The 27,362-nt window shown below is 41.8% G+C and overlaps 1 protein-coding gene across 1 annotated transcript in view; it reads left to right on the forward strand.

The window, feature by feature from the left end:
- LOC127034074 (vertebrate ancient opsin-like) overlaps positions 1-27,362 on the forward strand; it is a 124,241-nt gene that overhangs the window by 87,822 nt on the left and 9,057 nt on the right. Inside the window, exon 3 of the mRNA XM_050922546.1 lies at positions 1,767-2,000. Within this exon, the coding sequence (XP_050778503.1) occupies positions 1,767-2,000 (234 nt within the window). The remainder of the gene's footprint in view (positions 1-1,766; positions 2,001-27,362) is intronic.

The raw sequence follows: 27,362 nt of genomic DNA on the forward strand, positions 1-27,362 counted from the left end.
CCTCTGCCTTCACTGGTAATCTTTAACTCTGATTAATGTGGCTGAGCTGAGGACTTTGCCTGCTTCTACTAAGTCCCTAATATTATTCCAGCTCCCAGAGAAGCTGGACCTGCACTCTGTAATCAGACAAAATTTCCATTACAGCCAGTGGGAGTTTTGTATGAACAAGCAATGCATGATTGGACCTTTTATCTATTAATATGTCTCATAGGATAAAATGTGTATATATAAGCAGCTTTGTTCCTACTAAATGTTTTTTCCCCTACATTTTCAGAAAAGCCAGATTTCTTTATTGCTACTTACAGAGAGAATTGGTATTAGAGGGCCCTGGGAAATTTGGCAAAATTCTTCTGTATAGTGCAGTAGTGTGTTTGCTTTATGTACACATGCTAGAGTAAAATGTATTTGTTTTGCTACTGTGGTACCAAACAAACACCACACCAAAAAGCCTGACATCACATCATATTACTCTGCCTTTCATATAACTTCACATTAATCACAGTATATAATAATATCTGTTGATAACTCGCAGTTAGTGGTGTATACACACATTCTCTCTCTCTCTCTACTTAGTGTATAGAGGGTTGAGCATACAAATGCCATTAGACTTTGCATGGCTTATGTGCTGCAGATTGCAATGGAAGATACTATACCTTTCAAATTGTCAACAGTTTCCACCTTTGGCTCTAATGATTTCATGTACATGTTTTTTCCCTGAAACAGAGCCTTCATTATGTGCATTTCTGCAGTCTACAACAGAATCTGTCCAAAATAAGTTCACTTCAAACTCTTATCTGTTTTTTGTTTGAAGTGTTTGACAATTTATATTTATGTGAGCTGCCCTTTTGTGTACAATTTACAAAGTTCTAGATGCTTTGGGTCTGACTCATTTTCACCAAGACCCCTCCATCCCTTTCTGCCATGGTTAAGAGGCTTTAAAGATAGTGTCTTTTAGAATTACAATTTTTATTTTATTAATGAGAGGATTATTATTTAAAATATTGTGGGAAAAGTTGGGCTGTAAGTAGTGGGGATGGAAGAGCAAGGAGTTTCGGGGGCATAAATGCTCAGGAAGAATATTTCATGTGTAGGGGTCACTTGGAGAAACAACAACAAAAAAGGAACATATTCACAAAACACAGTCTATTCCTCTTCAGTACCTACTGAGGTTTCTGCCTAAGGGAGATATGTGTTTTCTGTGCACTCACTAATATTATCGAGGCCATCAGAGGTATGGATACAGTCTAAACAGTCCAGTAAGAGAAAGTTTGTTATAACTCTCAGGACATGTGCTAATAACATTTTTTGTTCATTTTGATATCTCAACCAGATAAACTTTTAATGGTCCTATGTAAATATCATGAAGTTATTCCATTTCAAACAAGTCCTGTATACTGGACAAAACTGAGTTAAATTATTGTACATCTTTTATAAAACACCTGGGATTGTTTTAGGAGACAAGAAAAAATAAGTGATGACTTTGTCATCTTTCTGCCTTTTTCTTTAAACTTTAGTGGAATTCTGGTTTGTACTGACAGATAGCATTATGCACTCAGTGCTTCATCCAAACCCCAGAGGAGTCGATGGAAAGACTCCCATTGACTTCAATCAGTTTTGGAGTGGGCCCTCAGTTTGCTTTTATAGTTATTTTTGTCAATCAGAGTGTGATACTTTGAATTGTATTCTGAGATTTATAAGCTGTTTGAGCGATAAAATGACCATTCTAGCTTCTTCATAATTCAATATTATTGTTTACCTTTCACTAGGTTGGAAAAGTCCGGAAGAATGCTGCCCGTAAAAGGGAATACCATGTTCTCTTCATGGTGATTACTACAATAATCTGTTATCTATTATGCTGGATGCCTTATGGAGTTATAGCACTGCTTGCAACATTTGGTAGTCCAGGTGCAGTTTCTCCAGTAGCATATGTCATACCTTCCATCCTGGCAAAGAGCAGTACCGTATGCAATCCAATTATCTACATACTTATGAACAAGCAGGTAAGGAACATTGCTGTCATTACCTATTCACTACACGGTCTTTTTAAATGGCTCATCTGTTACTACATGATCAAAACCAAAAGATTGACCTCAGAGCTTAAAATAGTTTGGACTCATTTAAAGGGATTAATGCCTAATATTTGTACTGATTGTCTTCCAGTTGATCTTATATGATTATCATTGATCTCTCCCAATCCCAACATCCTCTGCATTTCTGACAGAGTCCCACATCACAGCTATCCTCTTATTCTCCATCTTCAAATGGGGATAACCCATATCCAGTTCTGTAAAGTAGTTGTTATATATTAAAGGTGCAAAGTATTATTATTTCGGCACCTCACAGCCAGAGTAACAGACAGAATAAAATGGTCAAGAGATTTTGGGTGGTTTAGTAAATGAAGTACTCCACTAGCCCTTTTACTCAAAGAGCTGCATCACTGTGGTGGTGCCAATTTACTGCCTTGTGGGAAAAGATGTGCATGATACACATGATGTCTAAAGTGTCTTTTTTAATTGGGTATGATTGGTTGAAATCCCTACAGAAGCTAGACAGTACTGAGTAAGAATGTAAGAGGAATTGCATCACGGTCTGAGAGATCGGTTCTTCAGTTCGAAGACATGGGGTAGACATTCTGTTGAGACATACATTGTCCTTAGGGATACTGTACTCTGTTCACAATACACCTGAGGTTCTCAGTCTGCAGTCGTCACCACCTCAGCCTTCCCACATTGCTAAGTAAAAGGGGTGTTCTGTTCTAGCTACATGAGAAGCAACATCAGCAGAATCCCAGTATAGAAAAGTTTGAGACCAATGTAATATCACCCTGGAAATGTATTTGCTTACTGAAACTGCTTTATCTCTTTTTCACACATACTGCATGTTAATTTGTAAGTTGCAGACTTCCCTGTATAAGTGGGGTATGTTGGCATATATTTACCAAAGAGCACTTGAACCATTTGGGGTTTTTTTTGGGGGAGTGGAGGGGGAAGGGTTTTTAAAAATGCATGACCTGGATAAAAATATACAAGAAAAGAAGGCTGGAGAAATATTTATTATTTATCAGCCTTGACAATGACCCTTGAAAATAAATTGCCGTTACAATTGCAAGTTTGAGAACCAAATGCTGCATTCTTCCCCTTCAAATGCAGAGATAGCTGGCTGCTAATGTATGAGGATAGAGTTTGGCTCTTAACGAGCCAAGTGCTCCGCTGGTATAAATACTATAACTGTTAAAATTACTATAGAATTTCACCCCCAGTTCAATATATTATCAACATTTTTATTTATACTATAAAAAAACAAATAGTGGCTCTGGATTCTTTATTATATGTCCACTGGAATCTACTATTAATAATTATGACCAGCAGCATTATGTTCAGCTTAGATATGGAAAAATGAGATTGTAATAAACAAAGATATACTAACATTGCCTCTCCTATCAAACTACCTCAGAGCACTTAGCTGCTTCACTGTTGTTCATGTAGGCCCATGTTTCCAAACAGGAAAAGGAAGTTTGACTGGACCTAATATGCTCCCTGCATCAAGGGTTGAGGTTGCATTAAAATTGCAGGCTGACACGAGGACCTAATTAAAGTCAATGACAAAACTCCCATTGATTTCAATAAGACCAGGATTTTGCCTCTTTTGAAATCTTCTTTGAGCCATTGTTGAGGAGAACAAATTACTCCTACTGGAAGGTGCTAAGAGAGAAGCAAAACAGCAACTTCCTTCTCTTCCCCCATGTGCTTCAAAAAGCTCATGAGTACTCCTTAGAAGCAGCCCGTGTCTTACCTGTATTTATTCTGAAAGGGTTCTGAATGATTAGGTCTTTAGTTTCAATCAGTGAGTACTGAGATTGCTGCAGAAAGATTTGACAAAGGGGATATGTTTTGGTATCATCTGCACACAAATAACATATCATCAGTGATAAAATTATGGAAGCCTGAGGAACAATATAGATACAGAAATATATAAGCATAGCACAGTGTCTTTGGTATCTCAAAATTTCACAGGAACAATATCATAAGAATAATTATATGTAGTGTATAAATTGACACGCAGAGAGATACACAGGACTGAGGTCATGTCAGAAGAGCAGCTGAAAGAGCACATTGCCCCCCACTTACCTCATCTCCACAGAGCAGGGGGGAGACAGGACAGGGCTCAGGATGGAGGGAGCTTGTTGGCAGTAGGGGCTCTCTCAACTGGCAGATCTATTTAAAAAGGCAAGGTACATAGAGTGGGGTCAGCATACTTAAAGCGGCAATGTGCATCTATCTCACACACATGTGAGAGTCTGTCTCTGTCTGCCATGGTGTTTCCCCTCTCTCCATTTGTGCTGCCTTGTAGAGTGTGAGGATACATTAACAATGTGTTAACCCTTGAAGGCTCAGCTGTTCTAGTTCATCATTTAGCAGTAAGGCAGTCCCAGGAAAATATCCCACTCTCTAACTTCACCACCTCAACCAAGCTTCACAATCATCATTGCTGTGTACAGTATTAAATTGTTTGTTGAAAACTTATACTGTGTGTATGTATGTGTGTATAAACATATAAAAATATTTTGTCTGGTGAAAAAAAATTCCCTGGAACTTAACCCCCTCCCCCATTTACATTAATTCTTATGGGGGGAAATTGGATTAGCTTAACATCGTTTCGCTTAAAGTCACATTTTTCAGGAAAATAACTACAACATTTAAGCGAGGAGTTACTGTAATAAGAACTCCATCTTTCACAGTGTCATAAGCTCACAGGAAAATCAGACTGGATTGAAATTGATGGTGCTATAGATTCCACCTACAACAGAAGTTCTTTACAGTCAGGGAAAATACAGCCAGGCAGTTTCTCAAGAAGAAAAACTTTTAGCACATATACCCAAGAAACATAGCTGCACTGTAGCAAGCCACTCTACTGTTGCAACACCTCCCCTCTCCTTCTTGGTAGATACTGCATTGGGATGGTGTCCTAGATACATGACCCAAATAAACTTTGGAAGAAGGAGGAATAGCCATAGGAAAGTCTCTTTTTTCAGGGACAAAATCTGTTGGAAGAGTGTACAGTGTGGCAACATCAGGAAGTGAAGTCAGTCTTCAAAGATGCTAGAAACTTTGAAAAAGTTGAAGATGTCTTTGATTCTTTCTGAAATGTCCTTGCTTAGTCTCTGACGATACAGGATATTGGAGTATTACATTTATCTTTGCCCTCAGACAGCTTACTCCACTTGTTCTTACCGTCTACCTTAACATGATAGCCAGAGTTTAGCAAAGCAAAGAGGAAGGACAAAGCTGGCACAGCTATCAAGGCTAGTGCTTAAAATGGTGGCTACTCTTTGTGTTGCAGTTTCTTGCTGTTGTTTGGTTTGGGGGGTTTTAATAGTTACTTTCCTCATTCTCAGTTTTTGTAAGCTTCATGGCAAGAGTGAGTTCTAAGAAGGGACTTGGGTCAGGTGTCAGTGTAATGAAACCAAAATAATAATAGTAATTAATAATGGGGATTCACTAGGGGAACTTGGACATTGTGGTGCCTAACTTTTAGGTGCCATGCCACCTAGTGGAATTCACAACCTCGTTTATTAGCCAGGCTCCCTATACAATGTATGGGGAGAATTAGGTGCCTAAAAAGAGATTAATAGAAACCATCACACTGAGCCAGAAGCAGCCTAAGCTAGCCAATAGGAAACGCAGAAGAGAGGCCTAACCCCCCTGCCTAATCTCTAGGCCGAAAGAAAATGCCATCCTCCACTCAAGGTGCACGGCCATGAACTCTCTCCTGCAGCTAAGTACCTAAGCCAGCTTGCTTCTTTCTTGAGAAAAAACAGAGGAGGTAGCAGTGGTGCCACCACCCTTATACCCAACTGCCCAGTAGTTTGAACACTGAATATGTGGGAGACCAGATCAGGCCGCACCGGTGAGGGCAGGAGAACATTTAGTTTGTGAATCCTGCTGGGGCTTTGGTGTGAGCTAGACACCAAGCTACTCAGTGCAGCATCAGGATTTGGCACTGTACACATGCTTACCAACAGAAATGTAGGTGCCCAGGAGGATTTTACTAATGGAAACATAGGTGCTTAGAGAATTTAGGCCCCTACAGCGTTAGGACACAGCTGAACAGGGTTTTTGTGAATACGAGGGTGCCTAAAACTTGAACCCTCAAATCCTCTAGCCCACAGAGCTGTATTTCAGCTCTCATACCATTTAGAAAGTTGTCAGAAGTAAAATAAAGTGATTTTTTTTTCTCTCAGAACTGTGGAACTTAAGTGTGTAAGTTCAACACAAAAGAAGGAGGTTGATACAAATCCATATTTTCACCTTTTTTTCAGAACAGGAACACTCTGATCAACTGGGTCATGGATTGTCATAACAGCTCAATTACTCTGCATTTGTTCTAATTCTGTCTGCAGTTTTGGTAGCTAAGGAAGCGATGTTGTCAGTGCATTTCTCGTGTCATCAGGGCTCCAGTCTGAGGTTTTCCTTTCAACATTAATATCTGAAGAGTTCTGGAAGTGCCATATACTTCATGTTAGTCTAATTTAAACCAAATTAAACTCCTATCAGTAAATTGTTTAAAGCTCTGTAGAACCTCTTGCTTGGATGCCAGTGTAAAGATTACAAGCTGCATCCTCTGCTGATGCTAAGTACCATAAACTCCACTGAAGGCAATGAAGCTATGCCTAATTACACAAAACAAAAGCTGTTCATAAATATTTACTGTTTCAAGTTCTGCTCCTGAAATGACATCCACTAAGGCTTGCATGGCTAATACTGCATTGTGAAAAATCATACCGTGATTATCAACTCTTCCTGATGTTGAAAAAGTGCATCTGAGCATAATTGAGGAGAGCATACATGAGAAGGGCTATATGAGATGTAAATGTGAAGTCCCTGGTTAGTGGTTTGATTTCCACTCAGTCTGTCTTTTTGTATTAAAATAATTACACTTATAAAAATAGAAGCTGACTGTAATTTTCTCAAAAGATTTGAAGAGAGAAGTGATGCTTAAACGACTAGGCACATCACTTGAAAAAGTTTAATACTGTGACCATTCAAAACTTCTCACACAACAGAGGAGGGACAGTATCTTGGGAAAATATAAGTGAACTCATCAAACTGCAAAGATTCCCATTGACTTCAATGAACATTGGAACAGGCCCATAATGCATTAGAAATTGCCTTTAGATAAGACATGGGTCTAAATTTGTGCAAGCCTTAGGTGAGCATCTAGTCATGCAAAGATTCCCATTGCCTGCAATGGGACTGCTCACATAAATAATTAGTTCAGTGGTGTGAATAAAGGTTGCCCAGTGGGGTGTGTTTAGGGACACGCTGCAGGGAGACTGTGGGCTTGTGTACACTTGAAAGTGGTTGCAGATTCATTTGAATTATTTCATGATAATGTGCTTTGCAACATTTGTTGTTGTGAATCATCTGCCATTTTAACCTGCATTGATAAACCTGCTTTGGAAATGGATTTATTGAGATGTGGAAGGAGTTTACTTGAAACCAAGTAGGTGCAGATGCACTCCTATCCTCAAACAACTGTCCCACATCTATATAGCAGGCCTCCCATTGGTATCCTACACTGCTTTGTTGGCTAGCTATGTTGGCTTCTCTTTTCACCTATGTGCCTTCTACTGCTCCACAGTCATCTTAACTGGATGTCACCTCCCCATTAAATGTGGGAAAGCATGAATCCAGGTGTGGCCCTTTGCAAGTCCAACTCACGGTGAGTTCACATATCTAGAATTAAAAAAAAAAATATTCAGCAGCCAGGCTTATGCTTTGTATGTGTGCCTTTGCTGAAGTCCTGATCTATATTGTCCTCTGGGGAGAGGAGTGTTTCCAGGTCCCGGTGAAGAGCCATCACTGTAGTGCACTGGTCTACAAGAGGCTATCAGAGTAAATGAGGAGAGGAGGCAATCCTAGAACCCAAGACAATGCAACAACAAGAGGTTCCTGAGAATGTTAGAGACAACAATAAGGTTATGGGAGAGCTTGCAAGTCTGCAGCTACCAAGAGGAGCTGGACCATATTTTTAGCAGAGATGCTGTCACTGAACCATGGCACATTGTGGACACCATCCAGGACACCCCTGTAGTTGTCTGGTAGGACACTGAGACAGAGGAGACTGATCCTGAAATCCAGGATTTTGTCACTCTGCCCTACCCACAAAGTCAACCCAATGCTGGAGGCCCAGGAGTCTCCCAAATCATGGATGGAGACTCAACATGGGAAAGTGACTTCTTCCAATAAGTATTTTGTGCTATATTACAATACAGCTAGCCTGGAGGATTTAAACAACTTTGTTTTCAGTACTGTCAGAGCACTGCTGTGTTGGTCTACCCTTTGTCTGCCTCCATGTCTCTTAATCCCCACAACCCTCATTGCTCAAGATGTTGACTGTGCCACAGAATTAAAAAATTCCATCCCATTTATTTCTCAAAAATATGCAGCTACACAACTCCCAGTTAAAACTTGCCAGATCCATCCCTCACCGCTCTCTATCATGGTGCTTATTGCTCCCTCTCCTTCCTGATTGACTGTCACCATTCAAGAAAGCAGTGATGGAGTCTCCTGTTGAGTTTGATGGATGAGCTACAGTTACTTATTGTGAATCCTGAGATGAGACCAAAGACCAATTTCAGACCTGCAGTCCTGTCCACAAGTGCCACTGGTGAAGGCAGTTGTAGATGAATCTGAGCTGCTTTTAGCTTTATGCCTCACATGTCTCTCCTTAATTGCCACAGTCTGTGAGCTCTTGGGCTCTTTCAGTCCAAGGTGGCAGAGCTGCTGCCATTGGATCTTGTCATGGGCTAATAGCTCACAGATATTGAGGTCAACGTTACAAGATTGGAGGTTGGCCTTGAGAATGTCCCTGTAACATTTTATTGGTCTGCACCTGAAACAAGCTCCCATTTGCAATTGTCCGTAGAAGATGGTCTTCAGTATTCTACTGTCTGACATATGGACCACACAACTGCACCAAATCAGCTATGTGCTCACTATAAAAGCTTCAATGCCTGTCATGTTGTATAGTCATGAAGCTCAGAGTTTGGAACCAAATCTTGGCATTTAATTCCCATTATCTGCCATAGACATCATAGGTGGAACTGGTCCAAGCATTTTGAGTGGCATCAATAAGTATTCCACGTATCGCAGCTGTAGAGGAGCGTGGTGATGATGACATTGCGGAAAATGCCAGTTTTTGTTTGGACTCTGACACTATGTTCTTGCCAGGGACAACACTGAAGTATTTTCCAAAGGCATTGCTGGCTGCACCAATGAGCTTTGTAATATCAGTCATTGTATCTCATGAAATGACATTGCCTAGGTAGCAAAATTTGTCAATGACCCTGAATGGTACGTTGTCAATGGACACAACTGAAATAGTTGCAGAACTTCCTGGTCAAGGCTGGACCCATGACTTCTACCTTTTTCAGGCTGATCATTAAGCCAAAATGTTTTGCTGCATGTGGAAAGCAATCAGAGCAAATGAATGTTCCTGAGGTTATAGACCAATAAAGCACAATAATCAGCGAACAGTCATTCGCAAACGATTGTATTAATAACTTTTGTCTTTGCACAAAGGTGATGCAGATTCAAGACACCTCCAGTCATATGGTACTGCATATAAATATCACAATCAATGTCTCTGAATGCACCTATTAGAACAGCTGCAGACACGATGCTAAATAATCTCAGAGCAAGAACAAAGCCTTGTTTGACTCCATTGGTAACAACAAAGGTAGCTGAGAAGCACCGTTGGTTAAAGGCATGGACCAGCATTTCTGCATTAAGAGATTTAATAATGTTGACAAACGTATTGGGGCAACTGAACTTGTGGAGGACTGTCCACAGGGCTCTGTGATTTACAGAGCCAAAGGCCTTAGTAAGATGGACATAAACTATATATAGGACTTGATTCTGCTCAGAACATTTCTCCTGAATTTGCCAGAGGGCAGAGATCATGCCTGAAGTACCATGCCCGGGACAGAGGTCACACTGGATTTCAGGCAATATCTTTTAGGCGGTACAGCATGGGTTAAAAATGAGATGGATTGAACAGAAGGCTGTTTAGTGTAGAAGATACAGAAAAGAAACAGCACTAGCAACATTTCTTTTTTGTCTTACAGTTTCATTAATGCCCTCAACTTTGAGCAAACTTGATTTGTTATGAGATAAATTGCCCAACTTAGGCTATACAGACACTGCAAAAGCAAAGAGATTTTCAGGGCTTTTAAGCATTCAGTTCCTGCTCTTTGGGTTACACCAGAATTCTGTTTATTTTGCGATGCACTTTCTGCTGATCTTTAGGTGCTAACAAAGAGAACTTAAACCAAAGAGAGTGCACTATTGTGGCACAAAAATTGCATGGTGCTACAGCTCTCTCACCACTGTCCATATAGCTTGAGATTCCCTTCCATTCCTGCACCAACTCTAGGGGCACCATCTAGGATGGTCTTGTGATTTAAGGTACTCCAGGATATGAGAGATGTGTTCTGTTCCTGGTTCTTCCACAAACTGCATCCTTGGGAGAAGCCAACATCTTCAAAAGTTCAGCCAGGCATAAATGGGTGTTTGTGCACCCATCTGCACTGACTTGTAATACATTTGGGAATGAACTGAAATATAGAAATGTGTACTGATTCAGATATACTGTCAAACATATTCATACGTTGCCACCAGTTCAGAAAGCTAATAGGACTAAAATTTTCAGAAGAAAGCTAGTCAAGAAGTGCTGAGTTCACATACACTATGGATCAGGTAATGCAAGAAAATGGTAGGCCAATGTAGTTGAATAAAGTAAGACAGGTTACGCTAAATTAAATTCTGATCCCCTGAACCAGAAAGAGAGAGAGACTTCATTTCTGTGTATCCAGAGTCATAGTTGCTTATTTAAAATAAGTTCTTGATAGGTTTCACTCCTTTAAGAGATTGTCTACACTACAGATGTCATAGCCTCCAGCATCCTTCCATTGCTGTAGAAACTGCACTAGGCCCAGGACAGCATGGGCTCAGTCAAAACCCATTGACTTCAGTGGACTTTGAATCAGGACTTTGAATCAGAACAATTGAAACTACCAGGGAAATGTAGGTAGGCATGTCATAACATTTTTTCCCAGATCTGGACCTTAGCGTCCAAAATATGGGTGTTAGCATGAAAACCTCCAAGCTTAGTTACCAGCTTGGACCTGGTACCGCTGCCACCAGCTAAGAATTATACAGTGCCTAGCTCACTGTGATCTCCTCAAAACCTTCCCTGGGGGACCCCCAGACTCAGATGCCTTGAGTCTTACAACAAAGGGAAATAACCCCCTCCCCTTGTTTCCTTGTTACTTCTTCCCAGGCTCCCCTCCCTGGATGACCCTAGGAGATTCCCTGCTTCCAGTCCTGGAAACACAAGTACCGAGAGAGCTAATCTCTCTCCTCCACTCACCCAGAGGGTATGCAAAGTCAGGCTTAGTAAATCTAACACAAAGAGATTTTTCCCCTTGACTTCTTCCTCCCACAAATTCCCTGGTGAGCTGCAGACTCAATTCCCTGGAGTCCCCACTAAAGAAAAACTCCAACAGGTCTTAAAAAGAAAGCTTTATATAAAAAGAAAAAGGACATTAAAAATAGGCTCTGTATTAAGTTGACAATATGTAGGGTCAATTGCTTAAAAGAAAAATGAATAAACAGCCTTATCCAAAAAGAATACAATTTAAAACATTCCAGCAACTACACACATGTAAATACAAAAAAAAATATAACCCTATTGTCTTACTATCCTTGTACTTACAATTTGGAAACAGAAGATTAGAAAGCCTGGAGATAGAAAAATCACTCTCAGAGCCGAGAGGGCACAGACACAAGACAAAGAACAAAGAACTCACACCCAAAACTTCCCTCCGCCCAGATTTGAAAAAGTCTTGTTTCCTGATTGGTCCTCTGGTCAGGTGTTTCAGGTTACTTGTGTTACCCCTTTACAGGTAAAAGAACATTAACCCTTAACTATCTGTTTATGACAAGGCAGGATGTAGTACTGACTTCAGAAAAAATCCAAGATATATTTAAAAACCATCAAAATATCTCCACTATGCTTTGAACTCTCCAAGAAATGGGGACTAATAAAATAATCTGAAAATGCTCGTTGTGTATTGTGGCAGTAATAGACCCTTTGTTTTATCTTTAAGACAAATGTTGCAGTAGTGGCTGGTAGATTTGCCTCTGGCACTGTCAGTCGGTATCCATCAATCAGATTTCACTGTTCTAAATGATTCTGACTTAAAGGTAGGAATAGGAACTAGATGCAATGGCCTCTTTAGTATTGTTCAGTTCAGTGTTTGGCGGTTTTTGTTCTACAAATTACTTTCTCTCACACTGCATGTGCTGGACTTTGAAGTAATGTACTGGGTTTAGTTTCTCTATTGAAATCTGATGGGTAGCTTGTATTAGATAGATACATACAACATTTAATTGACTTTGTAGTTATAAACCAGTCCCATAACTTATATAATCCTTATGTAGAATTATAGAATAAAGGACATATTAATACTTGCTACTTAAGATCAAAAGCAAATTCCACTGGCAATTCTACTGAAGTGTTTGTGTGACATGCACACGAGTAGCAGCTAAGGTAGGAATTTGATGGTGTGCATGCTAGGAAAGAAGACAGGTTTGTTGTGCAAAATAAGATGCTACATTAATAACTCACAACAAGATGTTTATTAGTGATCATGAAAGACAAGGCTCATATTTTATACCACCTCAGAATTGTGCATGTAGGCAACTAATATTTACTCTGGGGTGTCCTATTGCTTTTAGACACGGCTCCTGAATTATAGGTGGGGCTGATAGTACTGCCTATTATTTAGGTTGCCTTCACTTCCGATTATATGACTATTTTTTCAGTTGCTTTTAACTTTGCTAGGTTTTAACTGTTTGTGCTGAAATTTTCCATGCTGATTGTTTGCCTCAGGCTGATTTTTTTTTTTTTAATTTAACCCAAAGCTGTTTATCTGTTTCCAAGAACAAGGCTAGGAATAAATACATTGCTTTGCCCATGATAAAAAACTCTTAAGACCTTTTCTTTGAAATTGTCTCGAGCCCTCATGCCTTGGAACAGGGACTTGACTTTTGGCAGGGGGATGGCCTTTGTGTCAGGAATGCGCCTTTTGCTATTCTCCTGAAAATCCTCCCAAATTTGGCCAAGTTATAAACCTTTGAATAATCTTAGTTCACACATGCTCCGTAGAGACTTCTTGGATTTTAGCTGCTAAAACCTCTGAAGGTTCCACCCTCACTGAGCATGTGCAAGCCTCTCACAGCTCTTAGTGCTAACCAGACTGCACATGTGCCAGAGCAACTTGACATGCTTCCTCCATCCCAGGGCTACTGGGGCAAAGCTGAACTTTCCCTATAATGGCTGTTCTGGGCCAGGCACTGGAACTGCGAGCAGGGAGCCTGTCTCTCTTGTGCTCTCAATGACTCCTCCTGCTGGCGCACCTCTGTTCTTAATATAATTCTTGCCATACTTCATTGCTGTATTTCCTTTTTGTATCCTCTTTTCTCTTCTCCATGTGCCCCAGCTGCCCATTACCCAGCCTAATATCTATTTTCAGCCCAATTTATTTGTAAAATCTAAATTAGGACTATTGAAGAGCTTGTAATTGAGGTTTTGTAATAGAAAGTGAGAGCTGAAGGTGGCTTGAGGGCCACTTACTGCCACCAAAAGGCCATCTCATCTTGGAGGTGGAGTGGGGGAGAGAAAGAGGCAGCTTAAAATCACAGGGAAGCTTGAAAGACCATATTTGGTTTCGGCAAACCCTCACATGTCATGGTTTGCCTTATCTGCCCCTGGTGTTTGCCAACATCCCTAGTCTTACTCAATGTACAGCGACAGTCAAAAAAGCTAACAGAATGTTGGGAATTATTAAGGGATAGATAATAGGACAGAAAATATCATATTGCCTCTACATAAATCCATGGTATGCCGACATCATGAATACTGCATGCAGATCTGGTCACCCCATCTCAAAAAAGATATATTGGAATTGGAAAAGGTCCAGAACAGCGCAACAAAAATGATTAGGGGTATGGAATGGCTGCCATATGAGGAGAGATTAATAAGACAGACATTTCAGCTTAGAAAAGAGATAACTAAGGGGGAATATGATAGAGGGCTGTAAAATCAAGAATGGTGGGGAGAAAGTAAATAGGGAAGTGTTATTTACTCCTCCTCGTAACACAAGAACTAGTGGTTACCCAGTGAAACTAATAGGCAGGAGGTTTAAAGCTAACATAAGGAATTACTTCTTCACACAATGCACAGTCAACTTGTGGAACTCATTGCCAGGGGGTTGTTGTGAAGGCCAAAAGTATAACTGGGTTTAAAAAAGAACTAGATAAGTTTATGGAAGACCAGTCCATCAATGGCTATTAGCCAAGATGGTTAGGGATGCAACCCATGCTCTGGGTGTCCCTAAGCCTCTGACTGCCAGATGCTGGAACTGGACAATAGGGGATGGATCACTTGATAATTTTCTCTGGCCTGTTCATTCCCTCTGAAGCAGCTGGCCTTGACCACTGTCAAGGAAACAAGACCAGTATGGCCATTCTTATGACACCTATCATCCATGAATTTACTGAATAAATAATAAAAAAGCAGTAGCCAGTAGGGAACAGCAGTTTTATCTGTTTCATTACTTCTAACCTCTCCTTCACTTGCTTCTCCTCTCCTCTTCCACCTTTTTATCTTTCTCTCATCCTTTGCTCACCTAAGTGTGACCTTCTCTTTCTCACCTCTCACAAATCTTCATGTCATTTCAGACTTATTCTTTGCCTCCTTCTCCCCTCAGGTGATCTCTCTTCCAATCCAGGTCCACCCTTTCATGCCCATCCATTTCTCTCCCACTCTCTCCAGTGTTTATGTTCAGCTTCTGCTATTTCCATCCTTCCCCATCTCCTTTTTCCTACTCTCTCAGAATCTATATTTAAGAAATCCATATTGATCCAGTACCTTTTTATCCTCTGCTCCCTCCACTTCCCTTCACTCATTATCTCAGCACTCCCAATATACAGTTCAACATCTGCCTCGGCCCTCTCCTTGGATGGTGGGGAGGAGATGATGCTCTCACTCTGAATGGCTGCAGCAGGATTAATCAGTTCTTACCTTCACAGATGTAGCTCCCTACAAGTAGAACAGTTTTCCATGTTCTCTCCGCTAAGTACCATTTCCTTTCTTCAACGTTGTCCTTAAAACCTACACCTCACACCAAGCAGTACCCATATCAGTAGCGGATTTCCAAGGTGAGAAGCCTATGCCATATTAGAACAATGTAGGCCTGGCCTGACATAAGCAATGAAACATGGGGAGATGAGGGAGGCCTCATTTCCTAGACAACAGGAGTAGGAAGATTAATTAGCAGACTGAAAGCACAATATTTGTGCCAACTAAAATAAGTGAGTGGGTCAGTAAACTGAGACAATGTCTGAGCTAGCCAAGATGAGAGGGAAAACACTCAGGGAACCATTTACTATGAGCAAAATAACAATGGACAAAATAAGTTGGAAATGTAAAAATGTGGTAAAAAGTAGGTCAAGTGTGGACAGTGCATAAATAGAGCCTGCCAGATAGGAATTGTTTCCTACAAAGTAACCAAGCAATCCCAAAATGTGTAAAGCAGTGTACAGTAAGTACAATGTAATGTGTCAATGGATATGAAGGAAGAGGTTTGCTGTGTAACTTTGCATGTGTTGAACGTCCAACCTTCACACCCTACTCTTGAGTCTGATCAACTCATCATAGCTTTACTGCAGGGCCGCCGCGGGTCTTCGGGGCACTTCGGCAGTGGGTCCTGGAGAGGAAGGACCCCCCCCCCACCGCTGAATTGCTGACGATGACCCGGAGCGGAAGAAGCTCCAGGGGCCCAGGCCCCGCAAGAATTTTCCAGGGCCCCTGGAGCGCGTGAAGGACCCTGCTCCAGGGGCCCTGAAAAACTCTGGTGGGGGCCCCTGCGGGGCCAGGGGCAAATTGTCCTTCTTGCTCCCCCAATGCCCCCGGGCAGCCCTGCTTTACTGTATGCCAAATAAAAGAACTTAAGTGATGAGACTGGAGTCGAACTGAGTTCTTGGGGAACTGAATGGAAGAGGTCTTGGAAAAAGCCCAACAGAAGACAGCAAGCTGGATCTGTAACTTCGCTATAAAGGTTGGCTCTAAAAGCTGGGTTGGGTGGGCTAGGAGAGTGGAAATCTGATAACCATGAACCATGTATGTAAATCATTCTTACCTTCTCCCCAGTTCTTCTCTCCACTCCCTCCCGCCTTAATGGAACTTATGTCCTGCATCTCAGAGAGTAAGTTCTTAGAGGCAGGAAAATGTCTTCCCCTATTGTGGTTTGTAAAGTGTCATGTACATTTACAGTTCTATAGATGTTAATTGCCTATACTCTATGCTTATCCTGACATAGCAATACATCATTCATTTGGAGGTACAGTACAACTGAATACATCAGGGACACTCCTGCTCTTGACAAACTAATTCAGATTCTCTCCCAGCCACACTTTTTTTTAGTCAGCCAGTGCTACTGGTAAAATTTTGTTTTCATGAATTTACATCAACCATCTCTAATGTTTTGCCAGTAAAATAAAAAACTTAGCAACAGCATTGACTGAATGAGAAATTTTTTTGTTAATGTACATCTGGTTATACCGTTCACAGCTTCTTTGATTTCTTCCATTCTATCTTCTTTGTACTTGCTGTTGCATTGGCAATCTTTTTGGTGGACATATCTTTAATTTGTCTCCCCTACCCCCTGAAAAATCTACATTAAAACATTAAAATTGGATTCAAATGTTTTAATGTATCTAGTTAACATTTCCATCAACGTTGATAAGCATTTAATTGAGCACTAATACATTTCTTAATAACAAGAAATGACAAGAAGTGCATTTGTAGCTTGCCTTGGGCAATACGGCACAAAGTCAAAGACTGACTGAATTTAACTTCCAAAGATGTGCAATCATTGCTTTGAAGTGCATAGTGTGGAATGACTTCTTGTTATTGTGAAATAGAATTTAAATAAGGAACTATACCCAGGTCTGTAATAGACACTATTGCTGTATGATATGTATTAAAGAAATCCATCATTGCCACTCCAGTGAACCAAGCAAATCAGCTAGTCCTCAATAGATTTTGGTCCCAGCAGATCCCAAAATAAAAAACCACCAAATCAAAAGATTAATGTGTTGAAGAAGAACACTCCAACTAACCTCTTAACAAAACCATTGACAAACTAGCCCCCAAGTGACCCTTTCCCTCACATCACTGCCGGAGGGACCATGAGTCTAAGAAAACTTGCATAAAGGGGTTGGAATGCCCATGGCACAAGACTTGTTCATCAACAATTCATTAATAGCTCAAGGAGCCCCTGAAGCTATAAAGGAAGATATAGTGATCTTCCTTACATCAGCCAAATCACAACCAGCAGAACTGTTCCATGCAGTAAACTTGCTTATTCTTAAGTTCCAAGGCCAGAAGGGACCATAGTGATCGTCTGTTCTGGTCTGACCTCCTACGTAACACAGGCCATAGAACTTCCCCAAAATAATGCCTAGAGCAGATCTTTTAGAAGAACGTCCAATCTTGAATTTAAAAGTTGTCAGTGTTGGAGAATCCAGCACAATCCTTGGTAAATTGTTCCAATGGTTAATTAGCCTCACTATCAAAAATTGATGTCTTATGTCCAGTCTGAATTTGTCTAGCTTCAGCTTTCCACCTTTGGATCATGGTATACCCTTTGCTTCTATTTTGAAGAACCCATTATTGAATATTTGTTCCCCTTATAGGTACTTATAGACTGTAATCAAGTCACCCCTTAACCTTCTCTTTGCTAATCTAAATAGATTGAGCTCTGTGAGTTTGTCACTGTAAGGCACGTTTTCTAATCCTTCAATCATTCTCAGGCTCTTCTCTGAACCTTCTCCAATTTATTAACACCCTTTTTGAATTGTTGGCACTAGAACTGAGCAGAGTATTCCAGCAGCAGTCACACCACCTCAAAATACAAAGGTAAAACAACCTCTCTACTTCTACTCAAGGTTCCCCTCTTTATGCATCCAAGGATCACATTAGATCTTTTGATCACAGCATTATAGTGGGAGCTTGTGGTCAGTTGATTATCCACCATTATCTCCAAATCTTTTGCAGAATCACTGCTTCATAGGATGGTCCCCTATCCTATAAGTATGGCCTACATTCTTTGTTCCTAAATCTATACATTTACATTTAGCCATATTAAAATGCATATTGTTTGCTTGATCCCAATTTGTCAAATGATCCAGATCACTCAGAATCAATGGCCTGTCCTCTTCATTATTTACCACTCCCACAATTTTGTGTCATCTGATAATTTTATCAGTGATGATTTTATGTTTTCTTCCAGCTAATTGATAAAAAAGTTAAATAGCATAAGGCCAAGAATCAATCTCCGTGTGCCATGTTAATTTTATATTCTAGTTTTTTAATTAAGATGTTGGGCAGAAGCAAGTCTAATGCCTTACAGAAGTCTATGTATACTACATCAACACTATTACATTTATCAACCAAATTTGTAATCTCATAAAAAAAGATATAAAGTAAGTTTGATGGGATCTATTTTCCATAAAGCCATGTTGATTTGCATTTATTTATTATAATACTCTGCTTTAACTCTTTATTAAGCTAAACCCTTATGAGCCACTCCATTATCTTGCCCAAGTATCGATGTCAGGTTGAAAGGCCTTTAATTACCTGGATCATCCTATTTACCTTTTTTAAAAATTGGCACAAAATTAACTTTCTTTCAGTCTTCTGGAACTTCCCCAGTGCTCCACAGCTTATTGAAAATAACCATCAACAGTCCAGCAAGCTCCTTTTAAAACTCTTGGATTATTCATGCAAAATACGTACACATGACCCCAGATCCAAGTCCTACTTACCACAAGAAGTTCTTGGTCTACTCCCTAAACAAAAATTATCAAATCCAGACAGGATCCTGCTGGGATAAAAGTAACCACCTCAGTATGAGGAATGTCTGCTACCATCTGTTACGATGAAATTTGGACTAATTACCAAACAGGAGATCCTGAAAGTTCTAAGGAATGTCCAGCGTCACCACCCGTAAAACAGAACTAGCTCTTCATGGCTGCTGAAGTCTAGTAAAGAAATTCTGACTTCCATTAATAAATTAGATCATCAGTGCCTTTTTCAAAGAAGACAAACTACCAGCCATTCTACAGCATACAGTAGGTCAGTTGACTCTGATGAAATCTACACAGGACATCTACACCAGTTACCTCCCTTTCCTTGCAATGTCATCAGAAAGGTAGTGGTTCACCTTCTGCAGCCATCATCACTGAGCACAGAGTGGGTTAGGACATGTTGTCTTTACTGATGGGTCTCAACCTTCTGCTGAAATCCTGGATAGCTCCACATCACTGCATTTACTCTGATCTACCTGATAAAAGCAAATAGTGCTCAAGTGATCCCAGGCTCTGTCAGGCCAAGCATGTGAGGAGCTGAGGACCTTCAGCTCCCAATAAAGTCAACCTGAGTGGACAATGTTCAGCACCTCCCAGGAGGCCCTCAGCCCACCATGCAGACAGCTGATTAGTGCAGGTCCCCTGCAGACTAAGGGAAATGGAATTTTCACATATGAGATAAAGGGCCTACTGTCATAAACAGATAGCTAAGGGTTAATGTCTCTTTCACCTGAAGCACCTGACCAGAGGACCAATCAGAAAACCGGATTTTTTCAACTCTGGGTGGAGGGAAGTTGGTGTCTGAGTCTTTTGTCTGTCTGCCTGCTTTCTCTGAGCTTTGGAGAAGTAGTTTCTACTTTCTAATCTTCTGTTTCTAAGTAAGGACAAAGAGATCAGATAGTAAGTTATATGGTTTCTTTTCTTTGGTATTTGCATGAATATAAGTGCTGGAGTGCTTTGATTTGTATTCTTTTTGAATAAGGCTGTTTATTCACTATTCTTTTAAGCAATTGACCCTGTGTTGTGTCACCTTAATACAGAGAGACCATTTGTATGTATTTTTCTTTCTTTTTTATATAAAGCTTTCTTTTAAGACCTGTTGAAGTTTTCTTTACTGGGAAATTTCAGGGAAATTGAGTCTGTACTCACCAGGGAATTGGTGGGAGGAAGAAATCGGGGAGATCTGTGTGTTGGATTTGCTAGCCTGATTTTGCATTCCCTCTGGGGGAATAGGAAAGTACTTTTTGTTTCCAGGATTGGGAACAGAGAGGGGGAGTCACTCTGTTTGGATTCACAGAGCTTGTGTCTGTGTATCTCTCCAGGAGCACCTGGAGGGGGGAAGGGAAAAAGGATTATTTCCCTCTGTTTTGAGACTCAAGGGATTTGGGTCTTGGGGTCCCCAGGGAAGGTTTTTCAGGGGGACCAGAGTGCCCCAAAACACTCTAATTTTTTGGGTGGTGGCAGCAGGTACCAGGTCCAAGCTGGTAACTAAGCTTGGAGGTTTTCATGCTAACCCCCATATTTTGGACGCTAAGGTCCAAATCTGGGACTAAGGTTATGATATGGTGTAGCAGTGGTGGGATATAGACAGAATCCAGAAGCCGGTAGGAATATTATATTTTTCTCTTCTCTGATAAGGGCTTTTTAGCAGAGAGAAACAGTTTGGTTTTAAAAGGGAACCAGAGAAAATTTTTTTTTTCTGCTCTCTCTGGCAGTTGGTGGCTTGCATGTTAAGCAAGAAGCCATTAAGGTGCTATTACGAGTCTTTTGTCACACAATATCACTCCCATTGAGAGTCATTACCAGCACTATATAAATGCAAATAAAGTGGTTTTTCAGGTTTACTTAACATTGAAGATTAGCTAAAGGCACTGTTGCTAGGCAGACTTCAGGAGGCAACAGAGAACCTGCAGTTCAGAAGATAAACACCGGAGGGCACCCCAACACAAGAAAACAGGAATCATGACTTCTAAGGCAAAAATTGAGGCCGAAGAGCAATTCAAAGAAGCTGAACACAGGCGACAACTGGAGCTGAAAGAAAAGGAAGAAAGCATCAAACTGGCAGCCTACCAAAAAGAACAGGCAGCCAAAGAGGCAGCACACAAAAGAAAACTAGAAGAAGAAGAGGTGGCCTACCGAAGGAAACAAGCAGAAGAAGAGTTGGCCCACAGAAGGAAGCAAGAAGAAGAAGAGGCGGACCACCGCCGAGAAATGGAAAAAACAACAAAAAGAGAATGAAGAGAAGGAAAAACAGAGAAAACATGAACTGGAGTTGGCAAAAGCTGGGCTGCATGTGCCAGCCAACCCTAACAACCCGGCGCCAATTATTGCTCCACAGCACAGGAAATTTCCCACCTACAAGGCAGGTGATGACACCGAGGCCTTCTTGGAAAATTTTGAAAGAGCCTGTCTTGGGTACAACATCCCCGAAGACCAGTACATGGTAGAATTGAGGTCACAGCTCAATGGACCTTTAGCAGAGGTGGCAGCTGAAATGCCTAAGCAGCAAATGAATGACTACAAACTTTTTCAAACCAAGGCCAGATACAGAATGGGGATAACCCCAGATCATGCCCGTCGGCGCTTCAGAACCCAAAAGTGGAAACCAGAGGTGTCATTTCCCAAACACGCCTACTACATTGCAAAAAACTATGAGGCCTGGATAACAGGAAACAACATTCAAACCTTGGAAGAACTGCACCTCCTCATACAAATGGAGCAGTTCTTGGATGGTGTTCCTGAAGACATCACACGGTACATACAAGATGGAAATCCCAAAGATATCGCTGAGGCGGGGGAGATTGGAGCCAAATGGATGGAACTGGCAGAAAGCAAGAAAGCTACTGTCAAGGGGAACGATTACCCCAGGGGGCACACAGACCATAAACCCTACAACCGAGGCCAGCCAAAGACCCCACATACCACCCAAGTAAAGCTACAGACACCCTACCCTTCCACCTCACCAGTCTCCAGTAACTCACCTCGGCCCGGTGACCCATCAGATGGAAGATGCTTTAAGTGTAATGAACTGGGACATATCAAGGCCAACTGTCCCAAGAACACCATGCGAGTGCAATTCATTACACCACCATCACACCAAAGATCCCCAGGCCCGGATGCCTCTCAAATACCCTTGGAGTGAAGGGAAAATTTGAGAGTGGGCGGAAAGAAGGTTACTGCGTGGAGAGACACGGGGGCACAAGTGTCAGCTATCCACCAATCCTTCGTTGACCCCAAATTCATCAACCCAAAGGCCAAAGTTACAATTTACCCCTTCATGTCACAAGCTGTAGACTTGCCTACAGCTCAACTGCCTGTCCAGTACAAAGGCTGGTCAGGAATGTGGACTTTTGCAGTCTATGACAATTATCCTATCCCCATGCTACTGGGGGAAGACTTGGCCAACCAGGTGAGGCGGGCCAAGAGAGTGGGAATGGTTACACGTAGCCAAACCAGGCAAGCTTCCAGACCCATTCCTGTTCCTGAGCCGTCCACAGAGGCCCTGTCTGTGTTACCAGAGACCCAGACAGAGGTAGTGGACCCGGATTCCATGCCTACCACTGAAACAGCCACAGCATCTCCAGTCCCAGGCCCGGAACTGGAACAGCAACCAGCACCAGCAAGTGCAACCACATCTTCAAACTCAACGCCAGAGGGTGCCAGCAAGCCAGAACTGGCAGAAGCAAAAGACAGCCATACCCAAAAGGCTCAGCCAGAGCCTGAAATACCCTCAGGTGCACCAGCGGAGAGCGGTTCACCAACAACGGAAACAACCCCATCACCTACATTGCTTCCAGAGGGACCAAGCCCAAGTCCACAGTCTGAGGAAGAACTGGTGACCCCAGCCTCAAGGGAACAGTTCCAGACTGAGCAGGAAGCAGATGACAGCCTTCAGAAAGCTTGGGCGGCGCACGGAGTCTGTGACTAGTGCCAAAGCTGTAGAAATCCACAAGGTTTTGGATTCTTAATAGTTGACAAGCAGGTTTGCAGGTTAAGCCCCACACAATAAGATAAGTATCATTAGTTACATAAGTATCACCTTATGAAACAATGGAATTTAAATAATAAATCAGAAATGTAGGTCTGGAAGTGACCTCAATAGGTCATTTAGTCCAGTCCTCTGCACCAGGGCAAGACTTAGTATTATCTAGACCATCCTTGACAGGTGTGTTTGTCTAACTTGCTCTTTAAAACCTCCAATGATGGAGATTCTACAACATCCCTAGGCAAATTGCTGCAGTGCTTAACTACTTTTTCAGTTAGAAAGTTTTTCCTAATGTCTAACCTAAATCTCCCTTGCTGCAATTTAAGTCCATTGGTGCTTGTCGTGACCTCAGCAGCTAAGGAGAACACTTTATCACCCTCCTCTTTATAACAACATTTCACATACTTGAAGACTGTAATCACATTCTCCCTCAGTCTTCTCTTATCCAGACTAAACAAACCTATTTTTTTCAGTCTTTCTTTGTAAGTCATGTTTTCTAGACTTTTTGATCATGTTTGTTGTTTTACTCTGGACTTTCTCTAATTTGTCCACATCTTTCCAGAATTGTGATGCCCAGAACTAGACACAATATTCCAGCTGAATAGAGTGGAAGAATTACTTTGTGTGTCTTGCTGTTTACAACACTCCTGATAATACATTTCAGAACAATGCTCACTTTTTTGCAACAGTGTTACATTGTTAACTCATATTTAGTTTGTGATCCACTATAACTCCCAGATCCTTTTCTGCAGTACTCTTTCCTACTCATTTCCCATTTTGTAAGTGTACAATTGATTATTAGTTCCTAAATGAAGTACTTCGCATGTCCTTATTGAATTTCATCCTGTTTATTTCAGACCATTTCTCCAGTTTGTCAAGACCATTTTGAATTCCAGTCATGTCTTCCAAAGTGCTTGCACTCCCTCCCAGCTTGGAAAACTTTATAAGTATACTCTCTTTGCCATTATCCAAATAATTTATGAAATATTAAATAGAACCAGACCCACTCTATACGCCCATCTTATAGTAGATTCGTCTAGGCTGTATTTCTTGTTTCCTTATGAGAAAGTCATGTGAGACAGTATCAAAAGCCTTACTAAACTCGAGATATATCACATCTACTGCTTTCCCCCTATCCATAAGGCCTGTTACCTGTCAAAGAAATCTGTTAGGTTGGTTTGACATGATTTGTTCTTGGCAAATCCATGTTGACAGTTATTTATCACCTTATTACTTAGGTGCTTACAAATTGATTACTTGCTCCAATATCTTTCTGAGTACCAAAGTCAAGTTGCCTGGTCTATCATTCGCTGGGTTCTCCCTATTCCCCTTTTGATAGGTACTGTATTTGCCTTTTCTCCATCCTCTGGGATCTCTCCTGTCCTCCACAAGTCCTCAAAGATAATTGCTAATGGCTCAGAGATCTCTTCAGCCAGTTCTTTTTGTATTCTAGGATGTATTTCATCAGACCCTGCCAACTTGAAGACATCCAACTTGTCTACATCATTCTCAATGTGTTCTTTTCCTGTCTTAGCCTCAGATCCCATTTATATAGCTGTTCACTATGTTAGTCATTCAATCGCTGCTTTTTTGGTAAAAACTGAAACAAAAAAAGTCATTTAACTCTTTGGCCACTGCTGCATTTTCTGTTATTGTCCTTCCCTCCTCGCTGAGTAATGAGCTTATCCGGTCCTTGGTCTTTCTCTTGTTTCTCACGTATTTGTAAAATGTTTTCTTGTTACCCTTTATGTCCCTAGCTAATTTAATCTTGTTTGTTGCCTTGGCCTTTCTAATTTTGTCCCTATGTGCTTGTGTTGGTCTTTATATTCATTCTTCATCATTTGACTTTGTTTCCATTTTTAGTAGGACTTTTTTTTTTGAGTTTCAGGTCATTCAAGATCTCCTGATTAAGCCAAGGTAGTCTCTTACCATACTTCCTATCTTTCCTATCCATTAGGATAGTTTGCTCTTGCGACCTTAATAATGTCTCTTTAAAAAAATGCCAACTCTTCTGAACTCTTTTTTCCTTAGACTTGCTTCCCATGGGATCTCACCCTACCAGTTCTCTGAATTTACTGAAGTCTGTCTTTTTTAAGTTCATTGTTTTTATTTTGCTGTTTTCCCTCTTACCATTACTTAGAATCGTGGACTCTATCATTTTATGATCACTTTCACCCAAGCTGCCTTTCACCTTCAAATTCTCAACCAGTTCCTCCCAGTTTGTCAGAATCAAATCTAGAATAGCCTTTCCCCGAGTTGCCTTCTCCACCTTCTGTAATAAAAAATTGTCTCCAATGCATTTCAAGAACTTGTTGGATAATCTGTGCCCTTCTGTATTATTTTCCCAACAGATATCTGAGTAGTTGAAGTCCCCCATCACCATTGAATCCTATTTAAAAAAAGCCCCATCCACTTATTTTTCCTGGTTAGGTGGTCTGTATTAGATTCCGACATCACTTTTTTTTTAACCTCTTTTATTCTTTTCCAGAGATTTTCAACAGTTCTGCCTCTCACTTCTATCTCAACCTCAGTGCAAGTTTATACATAAGACAACACCTTCTCACTTTTTTCCCTGCCTGTCCTTCCTGAATAAGCTGTATCCTTCTATGCCAATATTCCAGGCATGTGAATTATCCCATCAAGTTAAAATCTGTGATGCCAGTTATGTCATAATTGTGATCATTTACTAGTTCTTCCTGTTTCCCATACTACTTGCATTAGTATACAGACATCTAATATGTTTGTTAGATTTCACCTCTATATTCCCTCGTCTCTCCTTTGTCCCAGCTGTGATTGCCCATGTTCCCCCCACCATATTCCAATCCTTCACCGAAGTTTCCATGTTTTGGACAGTCCTATGGGCTTTTGTCTCCTGCCCCTGCCAAACCTAGTTTAAAGCCTGCGTCACTCTGTTAATCACCTGAAGATACTCTTACCCTTTCTTAATAGATGGACTCCATCTCTGCTCAGCAGCCCTTCTTGTCTGAACAGCATCCCATGGTCAAGGAAGCTGAAGCCCTCCTGGCAACACCATCCTCGCAGCTAGACATTCACCTCCAGGATGTATCTGTCTCTGCCTGGGCCCTTACCTTTGACTGGAAGGATTGATGAGACCATCACCGGCTCTCCCAACTCCCTCACCCTTACTCCCAGAGCTCTGTAGTCACTTCTGCTCTGCTCAGGGACAGACCTCTCAGTACCATTAGTGCCCAGGTGGATGAGCAGGATCGGAGCCAGAGGGCCAGAGATGATCCTCAACAATCCTTCCATAAGATCTCGAATATGGGCCTCTGGCAGGCAGCACACCTCTTGGGATGCCAGGTCAGGGCAGCAGCTCGATGCTTCTGCCTCCCTTAGAAGGGAGTCATTGGCCATTTCCTCTTGGGAGTAGCGGCCAGGATCCTTCCAGCCGTGGGGGTACATGGCTTCTGCTTCTCCACCTCTGGGGAGATTCCTCATCCGACATGGCCAGGGCAGCATACCATTTTTTATTTCTATGCATGGTGGGTTGGGAGCAGGGGTGGAGCACTGCCTGCTGCTAGAAGTTGCCACCAGTCAGTTTTCTCCCTGTGAAGGAGCCATTTCCTCCTCCCCTGGACTACTGCGGTCCATTCTAGCTGGATTGCTTCCTCAACCTTCATGTTTTCAGTGAATTCCTCATGTGTACAGAGGCTCCTCAGCCTAGCCACCTCCTCCTGTAGCTCTCCCACCTGTTTCCTGAGAGATTCCACCAGCAGACACCTTTCATCAGGCCGGCTCCAGGCACCAGCCCAGCAAGCAGCTGCTTGGGGTGGCCAGTGGCAAGGAGCGGCACGTCCGGGTCTTCAGCGGCAATTCAGTGGTGGGTCCCTCACTCCCTCTCGGAGCAAAGGACCAGCCACCAAACTGCTGCCAAAGACTGAAGCAACGGCAGTAGAGCTGCAGATTGCAATCACAGCTTTTTTTTTGCTGCTTGGGGCAGCAAAAACCCTAGAGCCGGCCCTGCCTTTCACACTGGATGGTCTCCCCAGCCTGGGGAAATGCAGGCCAGTCTCTGCAAATCCACACCAGGACTTGGGTAGCATCCATGGTCAGGTTCTCTGTTTGGACACAGGTGGAGGAGCCAGGAGCAGTCTTGGCACTGGCATCACAGCAGTTCCAAACCCTGCTGATTTTATTCTTTCCCCTTCTGCAAACTCCTTCTCAAACTCCCCTGTGTGCTATCCTGCTCACTTAGCATGGGCCAGTCTCTCCTAGGTCAGACTTGCCCCCTCATTAACACACTGGCAGGGTAACCACAAGGATGATCAAGGGTAATGAAGGATCAGAGGACAAGAGGCTAGAGCCTCGCTAGTGCCTGCTCAGGTAGCAGCTAGTAAACCCCTGGCCCCCACTCCAAC

The sequence above is a fragment of the Gopherus flavomarginatus genome, chromosome 1, assembly GCF_025201925.1.
Source record: "Gopherus flavomarginatus isolate rGopFla2 chromosome 1, rGopFla2.mat.asm, whole genome shotgun sequence".
NCBI lineage: Eukaryota > Metazoa > Chordata > Testudines > Testudinidae > Gopherus > Gopherus flavomarginatus.